At 40.0% G+C, this 23,377-nt stretch overlaps 2 protein-coding genes and 1 pseudogene across 2 annotated transcripts in view; 1 reads left to right on the top strand and 2 right to left on the bottom strand.

Moving 5' to 3' along the window:
* The window catches only part of LOC149186335 (ubiquitin carboxyl-terminal hydrolase 3-like), a 110,740-nt gene that overhangs the window by 73,508 nt on the left and 13,855 nt on the right, over positions 1 to 23,377 (bottom strand). The gene's annotated exons all lie outside the window — the stretch shown is intronic.
* On the bottom strand, positions 13,209 to 14,206 carry LOC149186337 (B-box zinc finger protein 22 pseudogene; annotated as a pseudogene).
* Positions 20,605 to 21,485, top strand: LOC149186336 (uncharacterized). Its single transcript, XM_089412601.1, has 2 exons — positions 20,605 to 20,742; positions 20,866 to 21,485. The coding sequence occupies exons 1-2, from the start codon at positions 20,615 to 20,617 to the stop codon at positions 21,344 to 21,346; spliced, it is 609 nt and encodes a 202-aa protein (XP_089268727.1). The 5' UTR covers positions 20,605 to 20,614; the 3' UTR covers positions 21,347 to 21,485.

The raw sequence follows: 23,377 nt of genomic DNA, 5'->3' as shown, positions 1-23,377 counted from the left end.
TACAGGTATGAAAATAGATCTAGGCATATCATTTATAGCTTGTGTGGGGATGAATTATGAGGATGATAGATTCTTTTCTCAATTATTTCCATATCAACAAGTTGAACTGCGAGATGGTCTGAAGTATTTAGGGTTTTTATAAGAACCTAATGACCATGGAATAAAGAATTGGGATTGTTTATATACTAGAATTGAAAAGAGGCTCTTAGTCTGGCGCAATATATGGTTATCTAGAGGAGGAAGACTTAATTAAGCCAGGGTTAAAAGTTATTCCTATCTGTAGAGATGTCTTCGGCTTTTATACCTATTCCACCCATTTTTTCAACATTCCAAGGAAGTAGTGTCCAAAGACTTGAGGGAATTTTTTCAAAGTCTGAATCATCAACCAGTAATCTATCATGTCATTGTAAACCCATTCTGTAAATTTGTAATGTAAATGATGCAAGTACGACCATTTAATTATGTAACAACCTAGGTAAGCATATGATTTTGGTGACGAATTTCATCCTAGGGGGTTTTTCGTCTCACTAATTATTTGTGTTTCTAAACACAGATGATCGGTAGAGTTTTTCTCTCCAATGTCACCCCAAAGCTAGGGTGGAATTTATCATCAAAGTCTTCGGTGAATCCTAGTGTTTTAGTCGAGCCGGTTGTAAAAGTAACTTGGGAATAATTTAAGCGAATTGGTTAAATTATTTTATTACAAATCACTTGGTCTACTAGATCATATTGTGTCGCATAATTGGGTAAGTTTTATGAAGGTATATAACAAACGGGTATTACCCCTTTGTGGGTTGAATTTGTAAAATCCTATGTAAAAAATACTTTAGTGCATGGTTCCTCATACTTAGACACCATGGCTAAAATAATTGAGGGTGGAAAAATAATTAATCCCCTCCAGTGTCAATTAATTAATTTTTCTGACAAAATAAAATTAAATCCTAAGCCAGAAAATCAATTAATTTAGAGTCAAAATTTAAATGTTAGAGAGCTTAACTTCTCCAAGTGGAAAAATTCGTGGGTCTAAAAGAATTTAATTTTTGGAGGTCCCCCACCAAGGGAATATTGGAAATTTCAAGAAAATTTGGACCCTTGAACCTTGGTGGTTAAGTCAAAGTCGAATTTTTGAGGAAATTAGTTCAAAATAATTATTTTTTAACTAATAAAAAATGGTTTTAATGAGAAATTCGAAAATTCCTCGAAACTAAATATTTTCGACAGTCGAGATTAAAATTTATCAAGGATTTATCAACGGTCGAGATTATTTTAACGGGGACCGAGCAAATTAAAATTTAATCAAAGATTTATCAATGGTCGAGATTATTTTAATGGGGATAAAGCCAGCTAGCCGTTATTTTCCACTTGGAGGTATTTCTGTATAAATAGAAGGCATTTTTCTTCTATCATGATCATGATGATTATGATCTTTGGTCTAATGTAATTTTGTAAACATTGGTGTGAAGCCACTGTTCTGCTGGGAATGTTTGAACTTCGTAATAAAAAACTTTGGGGTAAAGTTCATGGTGTCTTTGTCTCATTGATCTGTAGTATGTGTTGGGTATGTGATTTCCTATATTGTGTTTCAATTAATCGTTATTCCATTTGTAGATGATAAGAACATTATATTGGTAAGTTTTGGACTTATCTTAGGTGATCTAATTCATTGTATGTTCTAACGATTTTTTTTAAGAAAATATATAGAGTTTGCAGGTTCCCCGACCCTTCGGCTCAAAGTTCAAAGACGGTGGGCACAAGCTAAATTTGTTTGGACTTTGAATATTTTATGTGATTTTCTTATTTCACTAAGGTTGTGGTTAATATCTATTTTTTCAAAATACATCAAGCCATTATCAAAATTTTATTAAAAAAAATTCTTCCAAAATCTCTGAAGCATTCTATATTTGTACATTTTGCAAATTAATTTTTTATAATAATTTTTTGTAAATAAATTTTATTTTCTAGCCCTTGTTTTGCAGCTGGGGTTTGGGGTTTTGGGGTTTTACATTTTTGTATATATTGGGGTTTTGGGCACTTGTATTTTTATTTGTGCACGTGAGATTCAAGATAATTTGTTGGGTTGGCGCTAGATCTAGGCCCTTGAGGGTAAGACTTAATCTCTAGAATTTTTGCAGGGCCAACAATTGAAAAAAATTGAAATGAAATTGAAGATCTGAAGCAAATTCGAATTTTGGGGGAGAGTTTCAAAATTTTTGAGGCCTCTAGGCCCAGTGTCCTCCTCCACCCTAGTTGTTCAGCCTTCCTTGCCCTAATCGCTACTCTTTTTTTCCCTCTAGCCTTAGGCTACAGGCCTATTTTGGCCTTTGCGGCCTTAGCGTGGCCCTTTTAAGGGATGTTGTCACCCTTTCAAGGCCTTCCAGCCCTAACCGCAAGCCCTAGAGACCTCAGCCCTGGCTGTGGGTTTTTTGGGCCTATTAGGCTTGGCCATATTAGAATATATTAGAATATTCCTATTTAGCATTTAATGCTCATTCCTTTTAGTTGTTGCTATTTATATTCTTTTAGCAGTTTCTTTGATGAAACTGAGTGTTTCTATATTCTACATAGAAACTTGATGTTTCTATTATTGTAAATATCTCTGTATTATGATTGAGCTGTTTGCTCATTCGAAATTAATTCATTCAACATTCTTTTATGGTATCAGAGCAAGGTTAAGAGATTTCCTGAACGGTAATTCTCTCTGCATCGTAATCTCTTGAGTCCTTTCTAAGGTCGAGCCTCTGTAAGCCAGGCAGCCTTCACTGAGTCTTAGCCTCGGCTTTGCTCGCTGTGATAAAAGCTTACAGTCGTCCATCTCGATACAGAAATGGATTCTTCCCTTGCATGATTTTTTTTTTTAAGGAAATAACTTTGTGGCGGTGACTGTTTTCGTGGGAGCGGAATTTTTTTTGGCTAGCCAGTCTGCTTGGAATCGTGAATCCGGCTATCTTCTTCTTCGCCTGGCGGCTACTCGACCACAACGTGGAATTCCTCAGCAATCGTGATCCAGGTGTTTTCTCTCAAAACTCATTTGTTTTTTTGAAAGTCAAAGTCGTGGTTTGAAAATTCGATCTGCGGGCAAATTCGTGGTTTTAGTTTCAAACGCTGTCAAACCCGTGGATATCTGTGGATACGCGTGCAATTTCAAACCCGTGGATATACATTTGAAACCCGTGGATAGATATTTGACACCTGTGGATATATATTTCAGACCTGTGTAACGGAAATCGTGATTTGAAACCCGTGGTTAATATATACATTTTGAAACCCGTGGATATATACTTCAGACCCGTGGATACATATTTGAAACCCGTGGTTCATTCCGTGGATACATATTTGAGACCCGTGGATACAAATTTCAAACCTGTGTATATTTCAAACGCTGATATACCTGATACGTATATACCTGAGACGTGACGTGAAATATATATACGTATATACCTGAGACGTATATACCTGAGACGTGACGTGAAGCTCTGATAGCTCACGTGGCCCAATTTGTTTAGATCCTCGTATTTGTTTAGATCTTCGTATTTGTTTTGTGGGCCAATTTGATACCTGAGACGTATATATCCGTGGTGTTTGCCGGCAGTGTGTTACCAATCAGCAGAAACGTGAAGCTGAGACAGCACATGTGGGTCCATTTTTCAATATTTGTATTTGCTGTATTTGTGGTTCTGGTTGCCGGCAGTGTGTTACCAATCAGCGGAATTTTTTTTCTCTTGTGATCCTGACAGCCTTCATTACAAACTCAGACCTGTGACATCTGTTTATTGCATCAGTATACACTTGTGGTAGACCTGCATTCTCTTGTGGGAAACTGTATTCTCAGAACTGTATTCTGTGCTAGCAGTATTACTATTGTTTTAGACTGAAGAGATATTTTTGCTGGGTAAAAATTTTTTTTAGCAGGACAAAGTCTGTTCTTTAATTTACATCAGGATAAACAGGCAGCTACATTGTTCTTGTGTGTCAGACTTCTGTATTTTCTTTGGGAAAATGGCCACACTTACCAATCTGATGTTAGAAGGAAATCAACGCTTTAATGGCAGCAACTATAACATTTGGAAACAAAGAATGTTGACCATTTTTGAGTACAGGCGTCTTGATCAACTCATTTTGGGCAAAGAGCTTCGTCCCGGTACAGCCGGGACCGATCAAGATAAATTTGATGATCGAAATCGAGAGGCTGTTATGCTTCTCAAGCTCTCTGTCGCTGATGATCAGTTACCACAGATCCCTTCTGGCAAGACAGCTGCTGAAATCTGGCAACAGTTGAAAGAACTGCATGAGACATCTGATAAAAGCAGAGCTTTTTTTCTCAAAAATTAGTTGTTCTCCATTATGATGGACGAACATATGTCTTTACAGGAACATCTCAACAAAATTAAAGACATTCGAGATCAGCTCGAAGCCATTGGTCAGACCATGGAGGAGGAAGATATGGTAGTCATTACTTTGAAAAGTCTACCAAAATCTTATGAACACTTCATTGAAACGCTCAACATTACCACCACAAATGTTGATCTGAAGTTTCCAGATTTATGTACCAAACTTCTGCAGCAGGATCGGTGGAAACAGCAGTTTGGTAGTAGTGCTTCATCAGTGTCCTCGGAAAATGCATTTTCTGCAAAATATCAGTCCTCTCAGTCCTTTCAGCAGAAAGGCTCCTCTCAGCCTTTTGATCCTGCTCGGAAGAAAAGTGTGCAGTGTAATTACTGTCACAGGTTCGGTCACATGAAGAAAGATTGCCGACAGAGGATTGCTTCTGAACAGAGGAAACAGGGAGGGCCACATCAGACAGCAAATGTTGCAGAACATTCCGAGCAGACAGAGTCTGCCTTTTACGCCTTTATGGCTAAAAGGTCTTCAGATCATGTTCCTTCCTCTGCATGGTACATTGATTCTGGCGCATCACGTCATTTTTCTCACAGACGTGACTGGTTTATTGACTTCTCACCTTTCAGTGATTCCGTGGTATTTGGCGGAGGTGAAAAGTACACAGTAGCGGGCAGAGGTACAGTTCAAATTCAGTCTGGTGGGCGCACACTTATATTTCTGAATGTATACTATGTTCCTGGTATGGAAATTAATCTGCTATCTGTCAGCCAGATTATGAGGAATTCTCCTCAACTTGATGTAGTGTTCAGTACCCACAAGTGCTCCATTATTGACAGGGAGTCTAGTTTAACAGTTGCTGTTGGCCTAGAAGATCATGGTTTATGCAGGCTACTTGACACCGGTGACTCTCCAAAAGTGGCTCTAGCAGCACGTATTTCTCCTATCAGCACTCTATGGCATCAGCGATATGGGCATCTCAATATGCAGTATCTCTCTCAGCTCTCTAGGGAGGGACTTGTGTCTGGATTACCTGATATTCAGACTCAGCAGTTGGGGGTATGCAGCGCCTGTCAAGCGGGAAAGCAACATCGGTCTTCATTCAAAAAAGGAGAATCTTGGCGCGCATCTAAGGTACTTCAGTTACTTCATGCTGATATTTGCGGACCTATGAATACAGCTTCTATCACTGCTTGCAAATATTTTTTACTTATTGTAGATGATTTCAGTAGAAAGATGTGGGTATATTTTTTAAAAAATAAATCTGATGTTCTTAGTACCTTTCAGAAGTTTAAAACTTTAGTGGAGAAAGAATCTGGTTGTAACATAATGACCCTTAGGACAGACAATGGGGGGGAATTTTGTTCTTCAGCGTTTGCCAACTTCTGTGATATCCATGGCATCAAACGTCAATTTACCACTCCTTACACTCCTCAGCAAAACAGTGTTGTCGAGCGTCGCAATCGCACAGTTGTTGAAATGGCTCATTCCATGCTACAACACAGGAGTGTTCCAAACAAATTCTGGGCTGAAGCAGTATTTACTGCTGTTTATCTTCTTAACAGATCACCCACTCAGGCTGTTACAGGGAAGACTCCTGAAGAGGTTTGGTCTGGCCAAAAGCCTAAGATCAGTCATCTCAAAGTATTTGGCTCAGTTGCATATGTTTGGATTCCAGCTGCTAAGCGATCTAAGTTGGATTCCAAAAGCCAGAAACTCATGATGACAGGGTACAGTGATCATCACAAGGCCTATAGGCTGATAGATATAGCCACTGGTCGTCTTAGCTTCAGTCGGGATGTAGTATTTGATGAAGACAGAGGATTTTTTCAGTCTTCTTCTTCTAAGCAGTGTTCTGAGGATCAGCCTCACAGTGTTCTTCTTCCGGTCGGTCCACCTGATGGGAGGGATGATGTAGCATCAGTATTTGATCATACTCTATCTGAGCTTCCTCCAGAAAATAACCCTCCTCTTGCGGCCCCTATTGCTCTTGAGTCTCCTCCACCTCCTCCTGATATTGGTTCCTCTACTTCTGCTATTACTTCTTCTACTCTTCGACCAAAATGGTGGGCTAAAACCATTGGTGATCTCCGGGATGATGAGCTCCTTGAAGGCAGAACTTCTAGACATAAGAGCAGACAACAGTCTACAGTCAATTTTGCTCTTATGGCTAACCTGCACAGTACTTTTGAGCCTCAAACATATTCAGAGGCTAAGGGTACATCTGAGTGGGAACAGGCTATGGAAGCCGAATTCCAGAGTCTTCAGAAGAATCACACATGGACACTTTCTGATCTTCCTGCAGACAAAAAGCCCATAGGCTGCAAATGGGTGTATAAAGTGAAATACAAAGCTGATGGAACCATAGACAAGTATAAAGCTCGGCTTGTGGCTCGAGGATTTTCACAGAAGGAAGGCATCGACTATGAGGAGACTTTTGCTCCTACAGCCAAGATGAGTACCATAAGGCTTGTTCTTGCCCTAGCAGCTCAGTTCAATTGGAAAGTTCATCAGATGGATGTAAAAAGTGCTTTCCTAAATGGTGATCTCCAAGAAGAAGTCTACATGACGCAGCCTCCAGGATTCAAGGTTGCTGGTCAAGAACAGAAAGTGTGTCGGTTAGCTAAAGCAATCTATGGATTGAAACAAGCTCCTCGGGCTTGGTACATGAAAATTGATCAGTACCTGACAGATCAGGGTTTTCAGCGGAGCCCTTCTGATGCAAACCTGTACATCAAGCATACTGGTGATGATATCTTGTTTGTGGTTGTCTATGTGGATGATCTTATCATTACTGGCAGCTCTGCACATTTGATCCATGGGATCAAACAAGATTTATGCAGAACTTTTGAGATGACAGACTTGGGGCTTCTTCATTATTGTCTGGGGGTTGAAGTTTGGCAGACTGAAAATCAGATCTTTCTCTCTTAGTCCAAGTATGCCAAAAATCTTGTGGACAGATTCAGAATGCAGGATTGCAAACCGGCCACGACTCCTATGGAACCAGGGCTCAAACTTTCAGCTCAGTCATCCTCTCCCCTTGTGGATGAAACTTTATTCAGGCAATTAGTGGGCAGTCTCATCTATCTTACTGCTACCAGACCTGACATCAGTTTTGCAGTAAGCTACATTTCTCGCTTCATGTCCGCTCCTAAAGCTGATCATTGGCAAGCAGCAAAGCGTGTGCTACGATATGTGCGTGGCACTTCTGATTATGGCCTCCTATACACTCGAAGTTCCAATCCTATTCTCAGTGGTTACACTGATTCTGACTAGGCCGGTTCGGTTGATGACCGTAAATCTACAGCTGGGTATGTGTTTAATCTAGGATCCGGTGCTGTTACTTGGACTAGTAAGAAGCAACAGGCAGTGGCTCTCTCCTCAACAGAAGCCGAGTATCGAGGAGCAGTTAAGGCATCCTGTGAGGCAGTTTGGCTTCGACGTATGCTGGCAGATATGCATGTTTCCCAGACAGGGCCTACTTCTTTGTTTTGTGATAATCAGGGAGTGCTCAAACTTGCCAAGAATCCTGTCTTTCATGAACGCACAAAGCATGTGGAAACTCATTGTCACTACATTCGCCAGCTTGTTGAAGATGGCTCAGTTCAGTTGCAATATGTTCCCACAACAGAGCAGCCTGCCGACATCTTCACCAAGCCTCTTGGTCCTGATAAATTTGTAAAATTCAGAGGGTCTATTGGTGTTGTAAATAGATTGAGCATTAAGGGAGGGTATTAGAATATATTAGAATATTCCTATTTAGCATTTAATGCTCATTCCTTTTAGCTGTTGCTATTTATATTCTTTTAGCAGTTTCTTTGATGAAACTGAGTGTTTCTATATTCTACATAGAAACCTGATGTTTCTATTATTGTAAATATCTCTGTATTATGATTGAGCTGTTTGCTCATTCGAAATTAATTCATTCAACATTCTTTTAGGCCACAGGCCCTAAAGGCCTCGGCCTCCCCTTGGAACCTTGTCGCAGACCTTGGAAGGCCTAGGCCTTCTCCTCCTCTCGGCCCTCTCTCCCAACCCCTCTTCTTCTTTTGCTGCCTCACAGCAACCCCGTCTTGCCTCTTGGCCCCTCCTTTAGGGTAGCGGCAGCCTTCCAAAGGCTTGTCGTGAGGCCCATATGGCCTCTAGGCCTTAGTCGTAGACCTATCTAGGCCTTCGTCACCGACCTATCTAGGCCTAGCCTAATAGGCTTGCTGCCCCTTCCCTCAAGCCTTTCCCTTGCCCTCTTTTACCCTCCTTCTGTCTCTGTTTGATCATTTGATTTCTGGACTGAGTATTGGTGTATTTTGCAGAGGTATTTGGCACAAATTTGAGTGTTTGCAAGTGTTCCGGTCATTGACAAAATTTGGGCAAGTTGGGTAAGTGAACTTCAAGGCCTAAGGCCTAAGGTTTTGATCTCCTAACCCTTGTTTCCTCACTGTTTTGCTTCAGCAAGTAAACTAATTCATAGCAGTGGTAAAAGACACCTTAAGTTGGTCTAAGTTCAATTCAGAAGTTGCTTGATACATCAAAAGAATAAATTGCATAAGTTGGGCAGTCATAATTTGCCATGAATCTATGAGTTTTGGTCACTGTCATCTCTGCATAAGAAGTCCGATATAACAGTGGTATCTGGATCATAAAAGGGCTAATCAACTCATAATTTCACATTGGCAAATTTGGCTTGGCATTTTGGAATTGTTTGACACATTTTGACACAAGTTAGCACACACATTGGAAGTTCACTGTTCTTGTAATTTGTCTACTGCTGTTATAAAATTAATTTGTGGTTCACTGAATATCATAATATCACAAGGAACATAAAGTGTTCATATTTGTTCTTGCTTCATTGGTATATTTACACTAGAATGAGTTATTTGTAATTGGCTTATGATTGTTTCAAGTGCACTAACATATTTATTGTTGTGAGTTGACTAAATTTCATATCTTGCAAGCTCACTCCCTAAAGCACATAATCTAATGATCTTGGTTGCCTAAGTGAAATAATCTAAGAGTTCATTGGATGTTGAAAGATCTAAGTCACATCTCTTGTCTTTAAAGTATAATTGTTTCCATCATTCAAATTGATATAAGAACCTTGGTGAATAGTGCTCTCATATTATCTTTCTTGTTGGCATTAAAAACCTAAGTGTTCTTGCTTCTAATCTAATTGAGCATCTCTTGATTGTTGCTATTGAGTAATATTGGCATAAGGTCATTGATATTCTTGTTGTGGAATCATCATTGGCATTTACCTTGTTGAAATATCTTGGAAGATTTCAAATTGTCTCAATTTGTCTCAAATAGGCAAACAAGGGAACAAATTTCCCAACAAATGTAAGAGGATGATAGAGCAAGGTATGGGATAAGGAAACCCCACTTGAATATAGAAAAAAGTAAAATTAAGTATGGTTATCCATGAGTACGAATAATAACAAATAAACACAATGATATATCCAATTATCCAAACTGAAACTCAAATAGGTGAATACATGTTGAAATCATAAGAAGATGGTAGATCTTTAGTAATCTCTTCAACTAACCCTAATTTAATCATCACACCAACATATTTATAACAACCCATAATATAGATGACAAGAAAGATGTTTACATACCATATCCTCATCCAAGAACAATCAACCATGCAAAACAGGAAAAAAAATGTCACAAGTACAGCGAATTGTTTAGAGGTGCTCCTAGGCAAATAATGAATTAATTCACTTGTACGAGTCTACAAGATGACACAAATGAGGAGTCTAACTTTGTATTTACACACATCCTTTAAGGTTAAGGCGCTAACCTCAAGAGGGTTACTACTCTGACCTAGTTAAATACAGAAAGTACAATAAATGGGTTAGTTAGGTACCCATGTCTAGGCTCCATAAAAGTGGATCAATACGTGGCCTTAGTGCAGAGTAACCACATTATCTCAATAATACATACATTCATACATCATAATATGACCCATCCATACATCATAATATGACCCATCCATACATCACAATCTAACTTGACATAAAAGTTACAAATGACACTTTCTATTTGAATATTTTTATACATATAAATGAAAAACAATATTAGATGATATTAGAATTGAAATAAAAAGTAACATGGATCAAGCCATTCACCAAGATCCAGTAATAAATGCCATTCTTGGTCTTCTTCTCCTAATGCTACAAGAGTGCTTCAATATCATTACGCATGCCACTATTAGTGTCATTGTTGGACTCCTTTGCTTCCTCAAAGACGTTCAATCACACTCAACCCAAGTTGCATGAAACATGAAAATGTGTGCTAGTTTTGGAAACAGGAACAATCAAAAACATGACCTCTCCCCCCGCCCCACCAAAAAAAAAAACACGATGTGTGTATGCACCCACAATATCTTACAATAAAATAAGAGTGACAGTTAATCCGTAGGTGAATTTAGAAAGGAATAAGAGGTTAATTTGTTTATATTCCATACATTAGGGTCCTATAGACTTCCTACGTGTCCCATGCCCCTCATGAGCATTCAGGGGCTTTCGAGAAGTTTTTGAACCCAACCAATCCCCATTGCAACTCTCCACCGTACTCATCTATCTAAGAGGCCTCCTCTTGATCAACATCGCATGTGTTACTAGTCCCTTTCAGTACCTAGGGTTCTTTGAATATTGAAGACAAAAGGCACTATGAACCACTACTTGTTTCTTTACTCTCCTAGGGGAAAGCTTAGCCTTCTTAATAGAGTGGATGAAGCTAAATGCAAACACATTCCCCTCAACCAATAAGTGAACAAGTTCCTCAAACAACAAAACAAGTTTAGAGATATCCAAAGCTCCATCCCCATCCATTCTTCAACTCCTATCGACTTATGAGCTACAATAAGTCAATCCTCCCTCGCCGCCATTGAGTTAAAGGGGAAATTGAGTTTTGCAAATGAAAGGAACTACTAGAAAGGAATTCATCATTAATTGTGTACATATTCACAAATTACAGTAACTCTGCACTACCTTGCAATCATCAATAGGAGGCATGTTGGACACCTAATCCTAAATGGGTTAGTGTGGAAGCCGAATGGACAAAAGCAGTCCAAGAGACCTTGGGATCTGAAACCCAAGAGTCATGTATTGTACTATAAATGTATATCTCATGTTAATAAAAAAATGAACTCACATGATTTATCTTTCCTATTCTATGTTTCCCATGTGTGTTTAACATGGTATCAGAGCAGACGAATTCTGGCCCTGCTCATATTTGAGTCACTGTTTGCTTGTGACCTTTTGTTGTGTTTCTCTCACCTGACCTATGCATTGACCATTAATGTTATGTGGGTCGTGAACTCTTGGTAATATTGCTGGTTGATTAATTTATGTGCTGGTGTTGAATTTTTTATATATATTTGTGCTGGCATATGTACAATTTTCGGTGCGTTTGAATGAATACAACAATGTGTGCGTTAAAAGCCCTGGCGCGCTGGCTCTGCCATCCCGACATTTCTGACCTCTGAAATCCGCAGGTCTCTATTTTTGGTCTCTGGCTGACCCGTCTGTCCATAAACATTCGCTGTTCATAAACGTCTGCCAGAAGGTGACTGTTCGCTGCTCCTCTCTGCCATATGGTATTTTTAATCATTGTCTGCACTCTGCGCTCACTGAGCTAAACATAATTGCCTGACTGCATTCTGGAAACGCTCTCTGACTCTGTCGTTCTGTCGCTGCCTCTGTCCTGACATAATCTGCTCTCTGGAATTTCACCAAGAAGCAGGCGAACAATTTCAGCCCTGAATACGGAAGCCCCGAGCAGATGCTGGAGCTTTACGAGCTGCCTGTGATTCTTCATTTGTACGCTTGTGCGTTAGGGTTTCTGCTAGCTGTCATTCCCTTTCAACTTTGTAAAAAAAGATGAAACATATGCCCAATTGATTAAGCAAGTGCTCTTTCTGGCATCTCTGTCATTTTCCTACTCTAGCATAAACGCCTTTGCATTTCTCCAGACCTGTCAAGCCAGCATCTTGTCTTCTATAGTTGTCAATAACTCCATACGTCGCTGGATTGGTGAACGCTGCCTGACAAAGAATTGTGGAGGACGCAGCTGGTATCATCGTTCTGAATATGCAGTGCATTAAAACTGTCTCCGGTTGGAACTGTCCGTGTGCTCAGCGAAAGGAATCTCATAATCTAGCAAGTTAAGGTCTGCGGCTGCTGCTCTTGCCTGTGAAATTTGAGGGATCTTTTCTATCAAAGGGCCAAGAAAAATGTTTTGTAGTCTTTGCGCGATTCCAGTCCTGATTGCGTACAAATAACAGAGGGTCTCGGTTCATAGAACCATAGCAAATATCGTCGTTTTCCTCACGCCTTTCATGCGGAGGGTATCTAATTCCCAAAACGACACATGAATTGAAAAAAAAAATTGGAATACCGACTGTGAATAACCTGCTGAAAAATCAAGATCCCACTTCAAGAAACTGCCCCTAAATTTGAAGAAATCGAGTGACATTTCAGAAAGCCGCCCCAAGAAAGGGTTCCACCCATCTTTCTTGTCCCAAATAACTTAGAATCGCGACTTTGTAAAATTGCCCAATACAATATTTATGGGACTGTTCAGAGATTTTCTTGGTTATCTGTGAAATTGCTACCAATTCGCACCAATCGAATGATTGCCATTTTGTTGACCAATTGCTTTCCTTCATCGAGAGTGGGTTCTGGTTCGGTTTTGTTGCCACTAATTACTGTCCATCTTCTGGTTCGGTTTTCTTGGAACTAATTGCTGTCCCTCATCGAGAGTGGGTTGCTGTAATGGTCATCATACCTGGATGCACCCGTCTTTTGTTCGTTCGCATGGTTACCAAGGAACCGTGGGCGACATATTTGTAGCATTTTGCCGTGCATAGAGGTAATATGAGAAAACATTTATAAGCTTTGAAAAGAAAAGCTTTGAATGAAAATTTGGGCAACTGTGAGTTGTAAGGCCGGTGAAATATCTTTACAGTTAAGCTTTGCACAGAAAACCTTGCAGCAGAGTTGAAGCAATCTTGGAACCAAGGAAGCATCATCAAATCCAAAGATCGTCAAGTCCTCTCTTCGCTTGCCTTCCTTTGGTTGACAAATAGTTTTTCGAGGCCAATAAAGCCCAGATGCGGTTGGTGGAGATGCCATTTCAGGCACCTGTGCAAGACAGTTTTCAGAATTATCTTCCTCCGTGCTAAAGGAATTTGCAGGCCATTCTTCTACAAAGTTGGCATTATCTGCCCTGGAAGAACCTGCCTCGCCAAAGCCATAACCATTGTCCAAGTCAGGCAAATTGAGAAATTCATCCATTCTCCAGAGCGGTAGCAAATCCGAAAAATACTCAGAAACAGTACCTCTTCGGGATATGCCTCCTCCTCCTATTCCCTTCTGTACTCCTTGATGCAACGATGCAGGGACTTCCGTTGGACCATTTCTCAAGGTTTGTGGTTTTTCGTTGGTGATATCAGACGACTGTGTAGAAGTTTTTGTGGAAGGAGAAATGGTGTTCGAGGGTTCAAGGCCAACCTTAACCCCTGTCACTAGAAATCTTTGATGGGCAGCTACAAGATTGTTAAGAGAATGTATTGAAACATCGCATTGCCGGCAAAGAAGAGCTCGGTCTTCCAGACAGAAAAAATATCCCGTCTTCTCCTGGCAAATGTCACATTTGGGCGACTGAGAAGAAGGGTTGATGAGGGATACTCTCTGATGTTTGCTAGCTAATTTGTTGGCAGCGTGGACATTATTGTCACAGGCTGAACAGAGAGCAGCCTCATCAGCACAACACAGGAAAGTGGCCTCTGCTTTTTCACAGACATCACACTGGACCTTCATCTTCATCTATTTCTGCACAACACCCTGATATCTGTTTGCTATAGCTAGACCCTGGTTATAAATTCCTATTGTAAGCCTCAATTATCATGTGTGGACTATGGTGAAAGTTGTGGAATTTTGTTGAAGCAATCTTGTTTAAACCTATGTTGAATGAGGCATTGAAGTGTTTGTAAGGGTGGAAAATGTGTTCCTGAATATCTCGTGTGGAAAATGTCCATGCTAAGAACGCTTTTCTAGCTACAGGAGGAACATGACCAGAAATATGTGCTCCACAATCTGAGTTTGAATTGGAATTATTCTCCATGTATGTGAACCGAGAAGAGCAAGAGGCATCCTGTACTGCTGTAGTAGATGAAAGTTCTTCTGGTTTGTTGATCATAAAGATCTTCTTTTTGACTTAGTTGTAAGCTTTTTTTGACATCAAGCTCACCAGTTTTATTTCCAACAATTCTCTTTGCTACCAGTGGTTTTTTAACTGTACTTGCAATAGCTGGAGGTGGAAGACCTACTTCAGCTTTAGAAGGAACTGCTTGAGAGACATTGCTGCAGTTTTTGATACTCTATAAGACTTATATTCAAGAGACAGTGTTGATGAGCTAACGAAATTGGGTGTCAGAACTTGGTCTATTGTAGATGCTATTACTGAGATTATATGTCTATATCAAGTGTTGACATATAAAAGTTTTCAATAAGAACGAATCTGCATTATCTAGTTTGCTTTCTGGTATTCCGGTTTCAGCATCTTCGAATTCTACCTGTTGCTTCTTGTTGCACACTGATCATTTGCTGCACACTTATAAGGATATTGCTGTGTACTGTGAGTGGGTATTACTTTTCTGCATTAAGTAGTAGTTTTGATCAGTTTTTAACGCATAAATGGCCAGAATCAGTGAAGTATTAGAGTTCATGAAAACTCTTATACAATCTACTGTTGATGACACATTACAAATCAGCAAAGGATCTCTCTCAGAAATTCAGACATGCTTATATAATGCACAGGAAAAGATTGATTTTTTACAGCTTGAATCTCAGCTTCAGCAAGAAGAATTAAAACAAAGGAGTCATCATTCTGAACCTGTTTTTGTTCAGAACAGTGAAATAGACTCCCATAAGCAGCAAGTTCATTCAGATCCAATGCCCAATAAAGCAGCAATTGTATATGCAGATGCAGAAACTCAGTCTACACTTCCCAAGCCCATCATCAGACCTTGGGAACAGCTTGTCCACAACAAGCACAGAACTGGTCTTGGATATGACAAGGACTTGTCCTTTCATATTCCAGACTATGCCAAGCCCATTCAGTTTCAGAGTGTTGGATTCATTCATGACAGTTCACCTCCTCCTCATGACAGTTCAGCTTCAGCTGTTCCAGACTCTGCCCCTCTTCCACAGCAACAGCAACAACAACAAAAACAACAGATCGTGAAATGCCAACACTGTGACCGAGTTGGCCATTTGAAAGATCACTGTTTTGATCTTCATCCATGTAAGCACTGTCATAAAACCAGTCATTCTTCACACAGATGCTTCAAAAACAAACGTCCTACAAGAACAAAGATTCATCTTGGATGGATCGCTTCTTGGCAATGGGCATCAACAGCCAAGAAGATATTCCAAACACATGTCAGAACTTGTTCCAGAGTATTGAACAGTCTTGCAGTTGAGTTTTCTCCATCTTCTCACCTTGTATCTGACAGGGGGGGAAATGATGGTCATCTACAAGCTTCAAAGTCACATCAAGCGAGCCTGAGCCACAACCTGCCACACCAGTTTCAGAGTTGTAGCCAGAGACAAAGATGCCCCTGAGCATGCCTTCAGTTGGCAATCTGGGACACTTCCTCTAGCAGAAGACTTCAGCTTCTTGCCAGTTTTGGAAGAGTTCCAGGAACACAATTGAGAACACTTCCTCTAGCAGAAGACTCCAGCTTCTTGCCAGTTTTGGAAGAGTTCCAGGAATTGCATTAAGCATTCCAGAGTTGTTGGTTATCCTTAAACCATCACAGAGTTGTTGGTTATTCTTAAACCATCACAGGTTGAGACTTCCCTTTTCAGGTTGAAGTTTTACCTTTTATGCGGGGTGAGACCTCCCTTTTATGGTTGAAGGTTTCCCTCTTTAAAACAATAGGATCACTTCCTCTAGCAGAAAACTTCAGTTTCTTGCCAGTTTTGGAAGAGTTCCGGGAACTGCACTAAGCGTTCCAGTGTTGGTGGTCATCCTTAAACCACTGCCCTTTATACCAACATTTCATAGAGCACATTCAGCCTAGCGCTGCCATGCATTTTTTGCACATTTTGTATTACAGCTCTCTTCTTGGACTCATACATAACCCTTCGGATTAAGGGGGGGAATGTTGGACACCTAATCCTAAATGGGTTAGTGTGGAAGCCGAATGGACAAAAGCAGTCCAAGAGACCTTGGGATCTGAAACCCAAGAGTCATGTATTGTACTATAAATGTATATCTCATGTTAATAAAAAAATGAACTCACATGATTTATCTTTCCTATTCTATGTTTCCCATGTGTGTTTAACAAGGCACAATCTTAAATCTCTCCATGTAACACTTAAGATTAGGACCATATACAGACATGTGCAATGATGTGTTAATATGGTCACATTTCTTCTAAAGGACTAATCAAATTTGTTGTGTAGAGCTCTAGAGTGGGGTCCCTCTAATGGATGGGAACTCTAACTCAATCCAACATATGGTCAAAGGTCTAATAAATGTTAAGTAATTTCAAGTGTCATCGATATTTTCGACTAACTCAAATACAAGTAAACAAAAGTTGAATAAATCAATTAACTGTTAGACAAATCTACTAATAGGTCTAACATGGAATGAAGCAGAATTGCCACAATAACAAAAATAAGTGCAAAACAATAATGCAATACACTTATACATAGATATATTTGGGACAACATCCCATCCAATGTTATTCCATCTAAAGACACTTATCAAAGAATAATACAAGGCTTTGTTTCGACTCTAAAAATGTAAGATCCTATCTATTTATGCATGAGGTTTTTTATAACAATCCTTATCTATTCATCTTGATGATGGGCAATAACCCCTAAAACAACATATCTCCATTAACTCAAGTTGGTTACTTTACCTCCAAGACAAGGGCAATCTAGGACCACTAGATAGTTAATTGATTAGGTCCACTCATCAGGTGAGAAAGACTCTTTCAACTATGTCAACTCCATGTCAATTGTTAACCAAGCATCAAGTTGGTCTATTTAACTCAATCAGTGAATGACTCAAGTTATCCATGATTTGAAAGCTTCAAAAATATCCCATGTGTCGATCAACTTAGATTAATTGTGCAGACTCTCTCGAATCATTAATAGCTTGATCAAAGTCCCTACACCAATCAAACTTATTTGCACAATCCTTTCATCAATGAATCAACAATCATCTCTTACTAGCCTTTAACACTAACTACACCTTTCCAAATTAAACCATATACTTGATGACATGGTACTTAATGTTTGTATTCTTCAACCTAGCATGATAAATTAGATTATTTCCTAACACCAATGCCCTTTGACTATCATTGTGTATTTTCATGGTCCTTCTCATATTCATCCTTAAATCTTTGCACAGTTGTTGAAGCCAACATGCCTCCTTACACGTATGTGTTGTTGCCATGTATTCAACTTCAATGCTTGATATTATTGCAGGGACTTGCCTTCAACCGCTATAGCTAATAACCCTACCACTCAAGATAAATTCATAACTACTAATCGATCTTTTACTATAGACCAGTGTTGTTAAAATCGCGATTTTTTCACCTTTCCGCATAAAACGCGATTTTTATCCCAAAAAATCGCCGGATTTTTTTATAGCGATTTTTTCCGAAAAAATCGCCGAGGGCGCAGGCAGCGGGCTTTTAATAGGGAAAAATGAATTTTTTTTATGTCATTTGACTGTCGCCGCGCGGAGGAGGAGGAGAAGAGCTGAAGGGTTTGGGTCGACTTTGGGAGCGAATCCAAGTGTTTTTAGGAGAAATCCAAGACAAGATCACCAATTTGTCCATAAAAACGGTATGTAGATTAATTTTTTTTTGTTTTGCTTCTTTAAAAACTTTGTTTTTCATTGTTTTTAAAGAATTTTTTGTAATTTTTCATTGATTTGGGATGGGTAATTTGTTATGACTATGAGAACCAATTTTTTATTTTTATTTTTTCATTTTTTTTAAACATTGTTTATGTTTTTTGAATTTTCATTGTTTTTTGGCATTTTCCATTGGCATTTGGTTGGGTAACTTGGGTTTGGAAATTGGGATTTTGGAAATAATTAACTTGTAATTTTGTAAATGCTAAATTGTAATTTGTATTATGTAATCCTAAATTCCTATTTCCTAATCCTTATTTTTCCATAGGTTTGCAAATTCAAAATTCAAAAACAAACATGCCAAGGAAATTGGATCCTTTCTGGGAATATGGTGAACCTAAAGCTCCGAAAGATAAACAAAACTTGTTTTGCAAGTTGTGTGGAAAGGAGATAAGCGGGGGGGTGTACAGGTTGAAGTTCCACCTTGCACAAATCCCTGGACGTGATGTGGGGCCCTGTATAAATACAAATCCTGAAATTATCCAAAGAGCCATGAGAGCATTGGGAGAATTGGAGCACACTAGAGAGGCCAAAGAAGAACTCAAAAGGCAACTAAAAAGGTCAGCTGAAGGAAGTGGGCCAAGTGGCACTGGTTCTACTGCAGCGTCAGTCAATCCGGTAGCTGCATCATCATTTTTTGTTCCTCGAACCACACCTGGTTCACAACCAACTATCGGTTCAATGCTAAAAAGAACTGAAAAAGAACAAGCTGATAGGTTGATGGCAAAATTTCTCCTCTGGAGTGATATTCCTTTCAGCATTGTAAGGAATAATCCATTTTTCCAACCTACTGTTGATGCTATTGCCAGTGTTGGCCCAGGGTACAAAATCCCTTCTCTTCATGATTTCAGAGGCCGGATTCTTCAAGAGGAAAAGCGTGACTGCACCCAAAGATTGGAGGATTTTAGGGCATCATGGGCACAAACAGGATGCACTGTTATGTCAGATGGTTGGACTGACCAAAAGGGGAGAACCCTTATAAACTTCTTGGTTAGTTGTCCCAAGGGGACTATGTTTATCAAATCTATTGATGCAACTCATCAAATCAAAGATGCAAGAACTTTATGTGATTTGCTGGATGTGTTTATTTTGGAGGTGGGTGCAGAAAATGTTGTCCAAGTCATAACGGACAATGCTGCAAATTATGTTGCTGCTGGTAGAATGCTTATGGACAGACATCCTACTTTATTTTGGACACCTTGTGCTGCCCATTGTATTGATTTGATGTTAGAGGACATAAGGAAAATTCCCTTTGTCAAAGATATTGTTGACTCATCAAAAAGCATCACAAAATTTATTTACAATCACACATCTGTGCTTAGCTTGATGAGAAAATGCACCAACAACAAAGAGTTGGTGCGCCCCGCCATTACACGGTTTGCGACGAGTTTCATATCTCTTCAATCCCTCTTGAATTCTATGTGGGATTTGAAGAGAATGTTTCTTTCAGAGGAGTGGCGTGCTTCGTCAATGAGCCGCAAACCAGAAGGAGAGGCCGTGTGCAGACTAGTTTCATACCAGGAAGACTTCTGGGCGGGAGTGCAGGAGGTGTGCACTGTTACTGAACCTTTGGTAAAGGTTCTTCGGTTAACAAAGAGTTGGTGCGCCCCGCCATTACACGGTTTGCAACGAGTTTCATATCTCTTCAATCCCTCTTGAATTCTATGTGGGATTTGAAGAGAATGTTTCTTTCAGAGGAGTGGCGTGCTTCGTCAATGAGCCGCAAACCAGAAGGAGAGGCCGTGTGTAGACTAGTTTCATACCAGGAAGACTTCTGGGCGGGAGTGCAGGAGGTGTGCGCTGTTACTGAACCTTTGGTAAAGGTTCTTCGGTTGGTTGATGGTGAGAAGCCCGCAATGGGCTATTTGTATGAAGCCATGGACAGGGCCAAAGAAGCCATTCGGTCCTACTATGATGATAAGGGAGATGATGGGTTTCAGAGACAACTCCTTCTATGGGCAGTGATTGATGAGCGATGGAACAACACACTCCATCGTCCCATTCATGCTGCTGGGCTTTTCCTGAACCCTGCATTTTCTTATGCATGTGGGTTTGATTTTGATGCTGAGGTCGTGGAAGGATTATTAACCTGTGTCCAGAAGATGGTGAGATCTCCAGAACAACGTATAGAGATCTCTAGACAAATTGAGACATATAAGATGTCAGGTGGCACATTTGGCTTTGAGATGGCTGTCACTGATAGGACGATTAAAATGCCAGGTATTTTTTAGTTTGTAATTTGTAACTTTGTTTCAAATTTCATTGTCTCTTCAAATTCCATTTTTTTCTTATGTTTATTTAAAATTTTATTTGTAATTTTGTTGTAGACGCATGGTGGAAGATGTATGGTGGCAGAGTACCCCTTTTGCAAAAGCTTGCCGTACGCATCCTCAGCCAAACATGCAGCTCCTCAGGATGTGAGCGCAATTGGAGTGTATTTGAAAAAATACACAACAAGAAGCGCAATAGGTTACAACTTAAACATTTAAAATATTGCAAATTTCCAAATAAATTTTTGAATTCATTAAAGTTTTAAACAATATTTTTTTTATAATATTAATTATTAATTATTATTTCATGAACTTTGTACAGGTTGGAGTCCCATAGACTTAATGACATGGTCTATGTCTACTACAATCTTCGATTGTGGGTGAGGCAACTAGAGAGGACACCTGATACGGAAGCCATCTCATTGGATGGGATTGACACCACTGCTGAATGGAGGGTTGAGACCGAGAGGCCTCTCATGGATCCCACTGATGATTGGTTAGTGCAGGATGAGGGGGAGGAGGAGGAGCAGGAGGAGCAGGAGCAGGAGCAGGAGGAGGAGCAGGTGGAGGAGGAGGAGCAGGAGGAGGAGGTGACACCGCCTACCCGGGCTACCACTACCACCAGTAGAGGACGTGGTCTCCGTCTACCTCAGCCTCCTGTAGCTGCTACTACTAGTTCTTCAGCTTCTAGAGCACGTCAGACTCCACTGCCATTTCCACCACCACAGGCACCAGCTTCTACATCTAGAGGGAAAGAGAAAGTTGTGCCATTTTCTCGCAAGAGGGGCAGAGGAAATCAATAGGATTAGACTTTCATTTTATTGTATATGACATTATGACATGATGAGATACATTATCATATTTTTTGTTGATATTTTGAGGCTGAGTTGGGACTCAGGACTTACTATTCAGGACATGATTCAATGTTATGTGTGATTTTAGCGCTAGAAATGATATTAAACATCTTATATATTAGTTTTTTTATCATATTTATGTGTCAATGTATTTATTTTATGTTGTAGATGGTTTAGATATTAAAAAAATTGAAAAAAAAATGAATATTTTTGTGCCAAACACCTTTTTCCGGCTTTTTTCCCGCTTTTGCCGATTTTTTCCGCTTTATTCCCGGCGCCAATTTAATCCCGATCGCGCTTTTAACAACATTGCTATAAACATCACCATCCCAATCTACATTGCAATATCCAAGCAAAATTGGTTGTTGGTCGTGATCTTCATATCAAATTCCAAACTCAATAATACCTCTCAAGTACCTAAAAGATATTTTAACAACAATCCAGTGTCCCTCGACAAAATCCGCCATGATTTTGTGAAATATCTCCACTACTTGCACAACATCAAGGTCTTGTGCAAACCATTCCATAAATTGGAACTTTGATTGTGCTCTAATAAGTAGCAATTCTCAAATCTTTCAAATCAATGTTAGTCTCAAAACTAGTACACTCCAACAACAATAGACCAACCTTTGTCTAGTCGTAACCGATTTGCAATGTTCCATCCTGAACTTCTGAGAATTACATCTATATTGTCTCTAACTTAGAAAGATTTCATCCCATCAAATTTCAATCTCAAAGTAGTAATGCACACAAACATGTGATTATCATCACCCCATATGTTTATGTATTTTCTCTAGCTTAGAAATAATTTATCCCGCAATATATCAATCTATAAGCAATAACACATAATGTCAATATATTCATCTCAAGCTAAGATGAGAACTAAAGGTTTTCCAACTAGATTGTTCCTTTGTCAATGTTGATAAGAAAAAAGTCATTGAAATATGTGATAGTAATAATCACATGTTCATCGAGATCTCGGAACGAGAACACGGAGCGCGCGCGGAGCTGGAGCGCGGGACTGGAGAATCGCAGCAGCAGCAGCTTCGCCTCGGCCTGGGCCGCGAGGCCTGTTTTGGGGCCTGGCCTCCGCCATGGCCCATTCTGATCCATCTTCTGGGGATGCAGAGAAAGCTTTCTCTGATTTGGTAAAATCTCTGCCCCCCACCCGTCCGAAACCAGCAACATCAAAATTTGTCAAGAAACTTGATATTCTCCAAGAAGTTCAGCTACCTCCTTCTCTTCCACGAATGGCTGCTTTATCTATAGCAGAAAAAGGGCTCATAGGGCAGTTCACAGGCTTATGGCCTTCACCAAAGACAGTCCAGAGATGGGTGGAAAGGAACTGGTCTGATAAAACTCAAGGAAAGATTTCGATTCGATTCTGCGGCAAAGGCTATTATACCTTCCATTTTGAGACCAAAGCAGATAAGGATCTGATATTCAGGAACGGGCCCTATTTTATGGACTCTCGAGGGTTATATCTGAACAAATGGACTCCTGACTTCGACCCTGAACTCGATATCCCGAATGCGGTTCCGGTTTGGGTCCGTCTTCCCCATCTCCCCCTGCATTGCTGGGGAGATGACTCGGTAAAAGCAATAGGGAATGCAGTAGGCAAGTACATCGACAGAAGCGAGCCTAAAGATAACATGCAGGCTTGTGCAAGGATTTGCGTAGAAGTGGACCTTGGAAAAGGCCTACCAGAAGCCATCAAGCTGAAGGTGGATGACTGGAGCTACATACAGCAGCTGGACTACGAGCAAATTCCCTTTAAATGTAAGGTATGTCACGAATACGGCCACTTTGCCAATAGATGCTCTAAAATTACTAATCTTGATTCTGAGGACCAAGGAGAACAGTGGGAAACTGTGAAAAAAAAGAAAGCAGCACCTCAGTCAAAACAAGATCCACCTTCTGAACAACCGGGATCCTCCTCCCCCCGGCCCTCCTCTCCCTCTTTTAACCCTCCTGGACCTT

Source organism: Pinus tabuliformis, chromosome 3_1 (assembly GCF_031772625.1).
Source record: "Pinus tabuliformis cultivar Carrire ecotype Pingquan chromosome 3_1, CPIR1, whole genome shotgun sequence".
Classification (NCBI taxonomy): Eukaryota; Viridiplantae; Streptophyta; class Pinopsida; order Pinales; family Pinaceae; genus Pinus; species Pinus tabuliformis.
This window is presented reverse-complemented; position numbering and strand designations above follow the sequence as displayed.

Coding starts and splice junctions, on each gene's coding strand:
- LOC149186336 (XM_089412601.1), top strand. CDS start 20,615: ATGTATGGTGGCAGAGTACCCCTTTTGCAAAAGCTTGCCGTACGCATC. Junction 20,743..20,865: donor CACAACAAGAAGCGCAATAG/GTTACAACTTAA, acceptor AACTTTGTACAG/GTTGGAGTCCCATAGACTTA.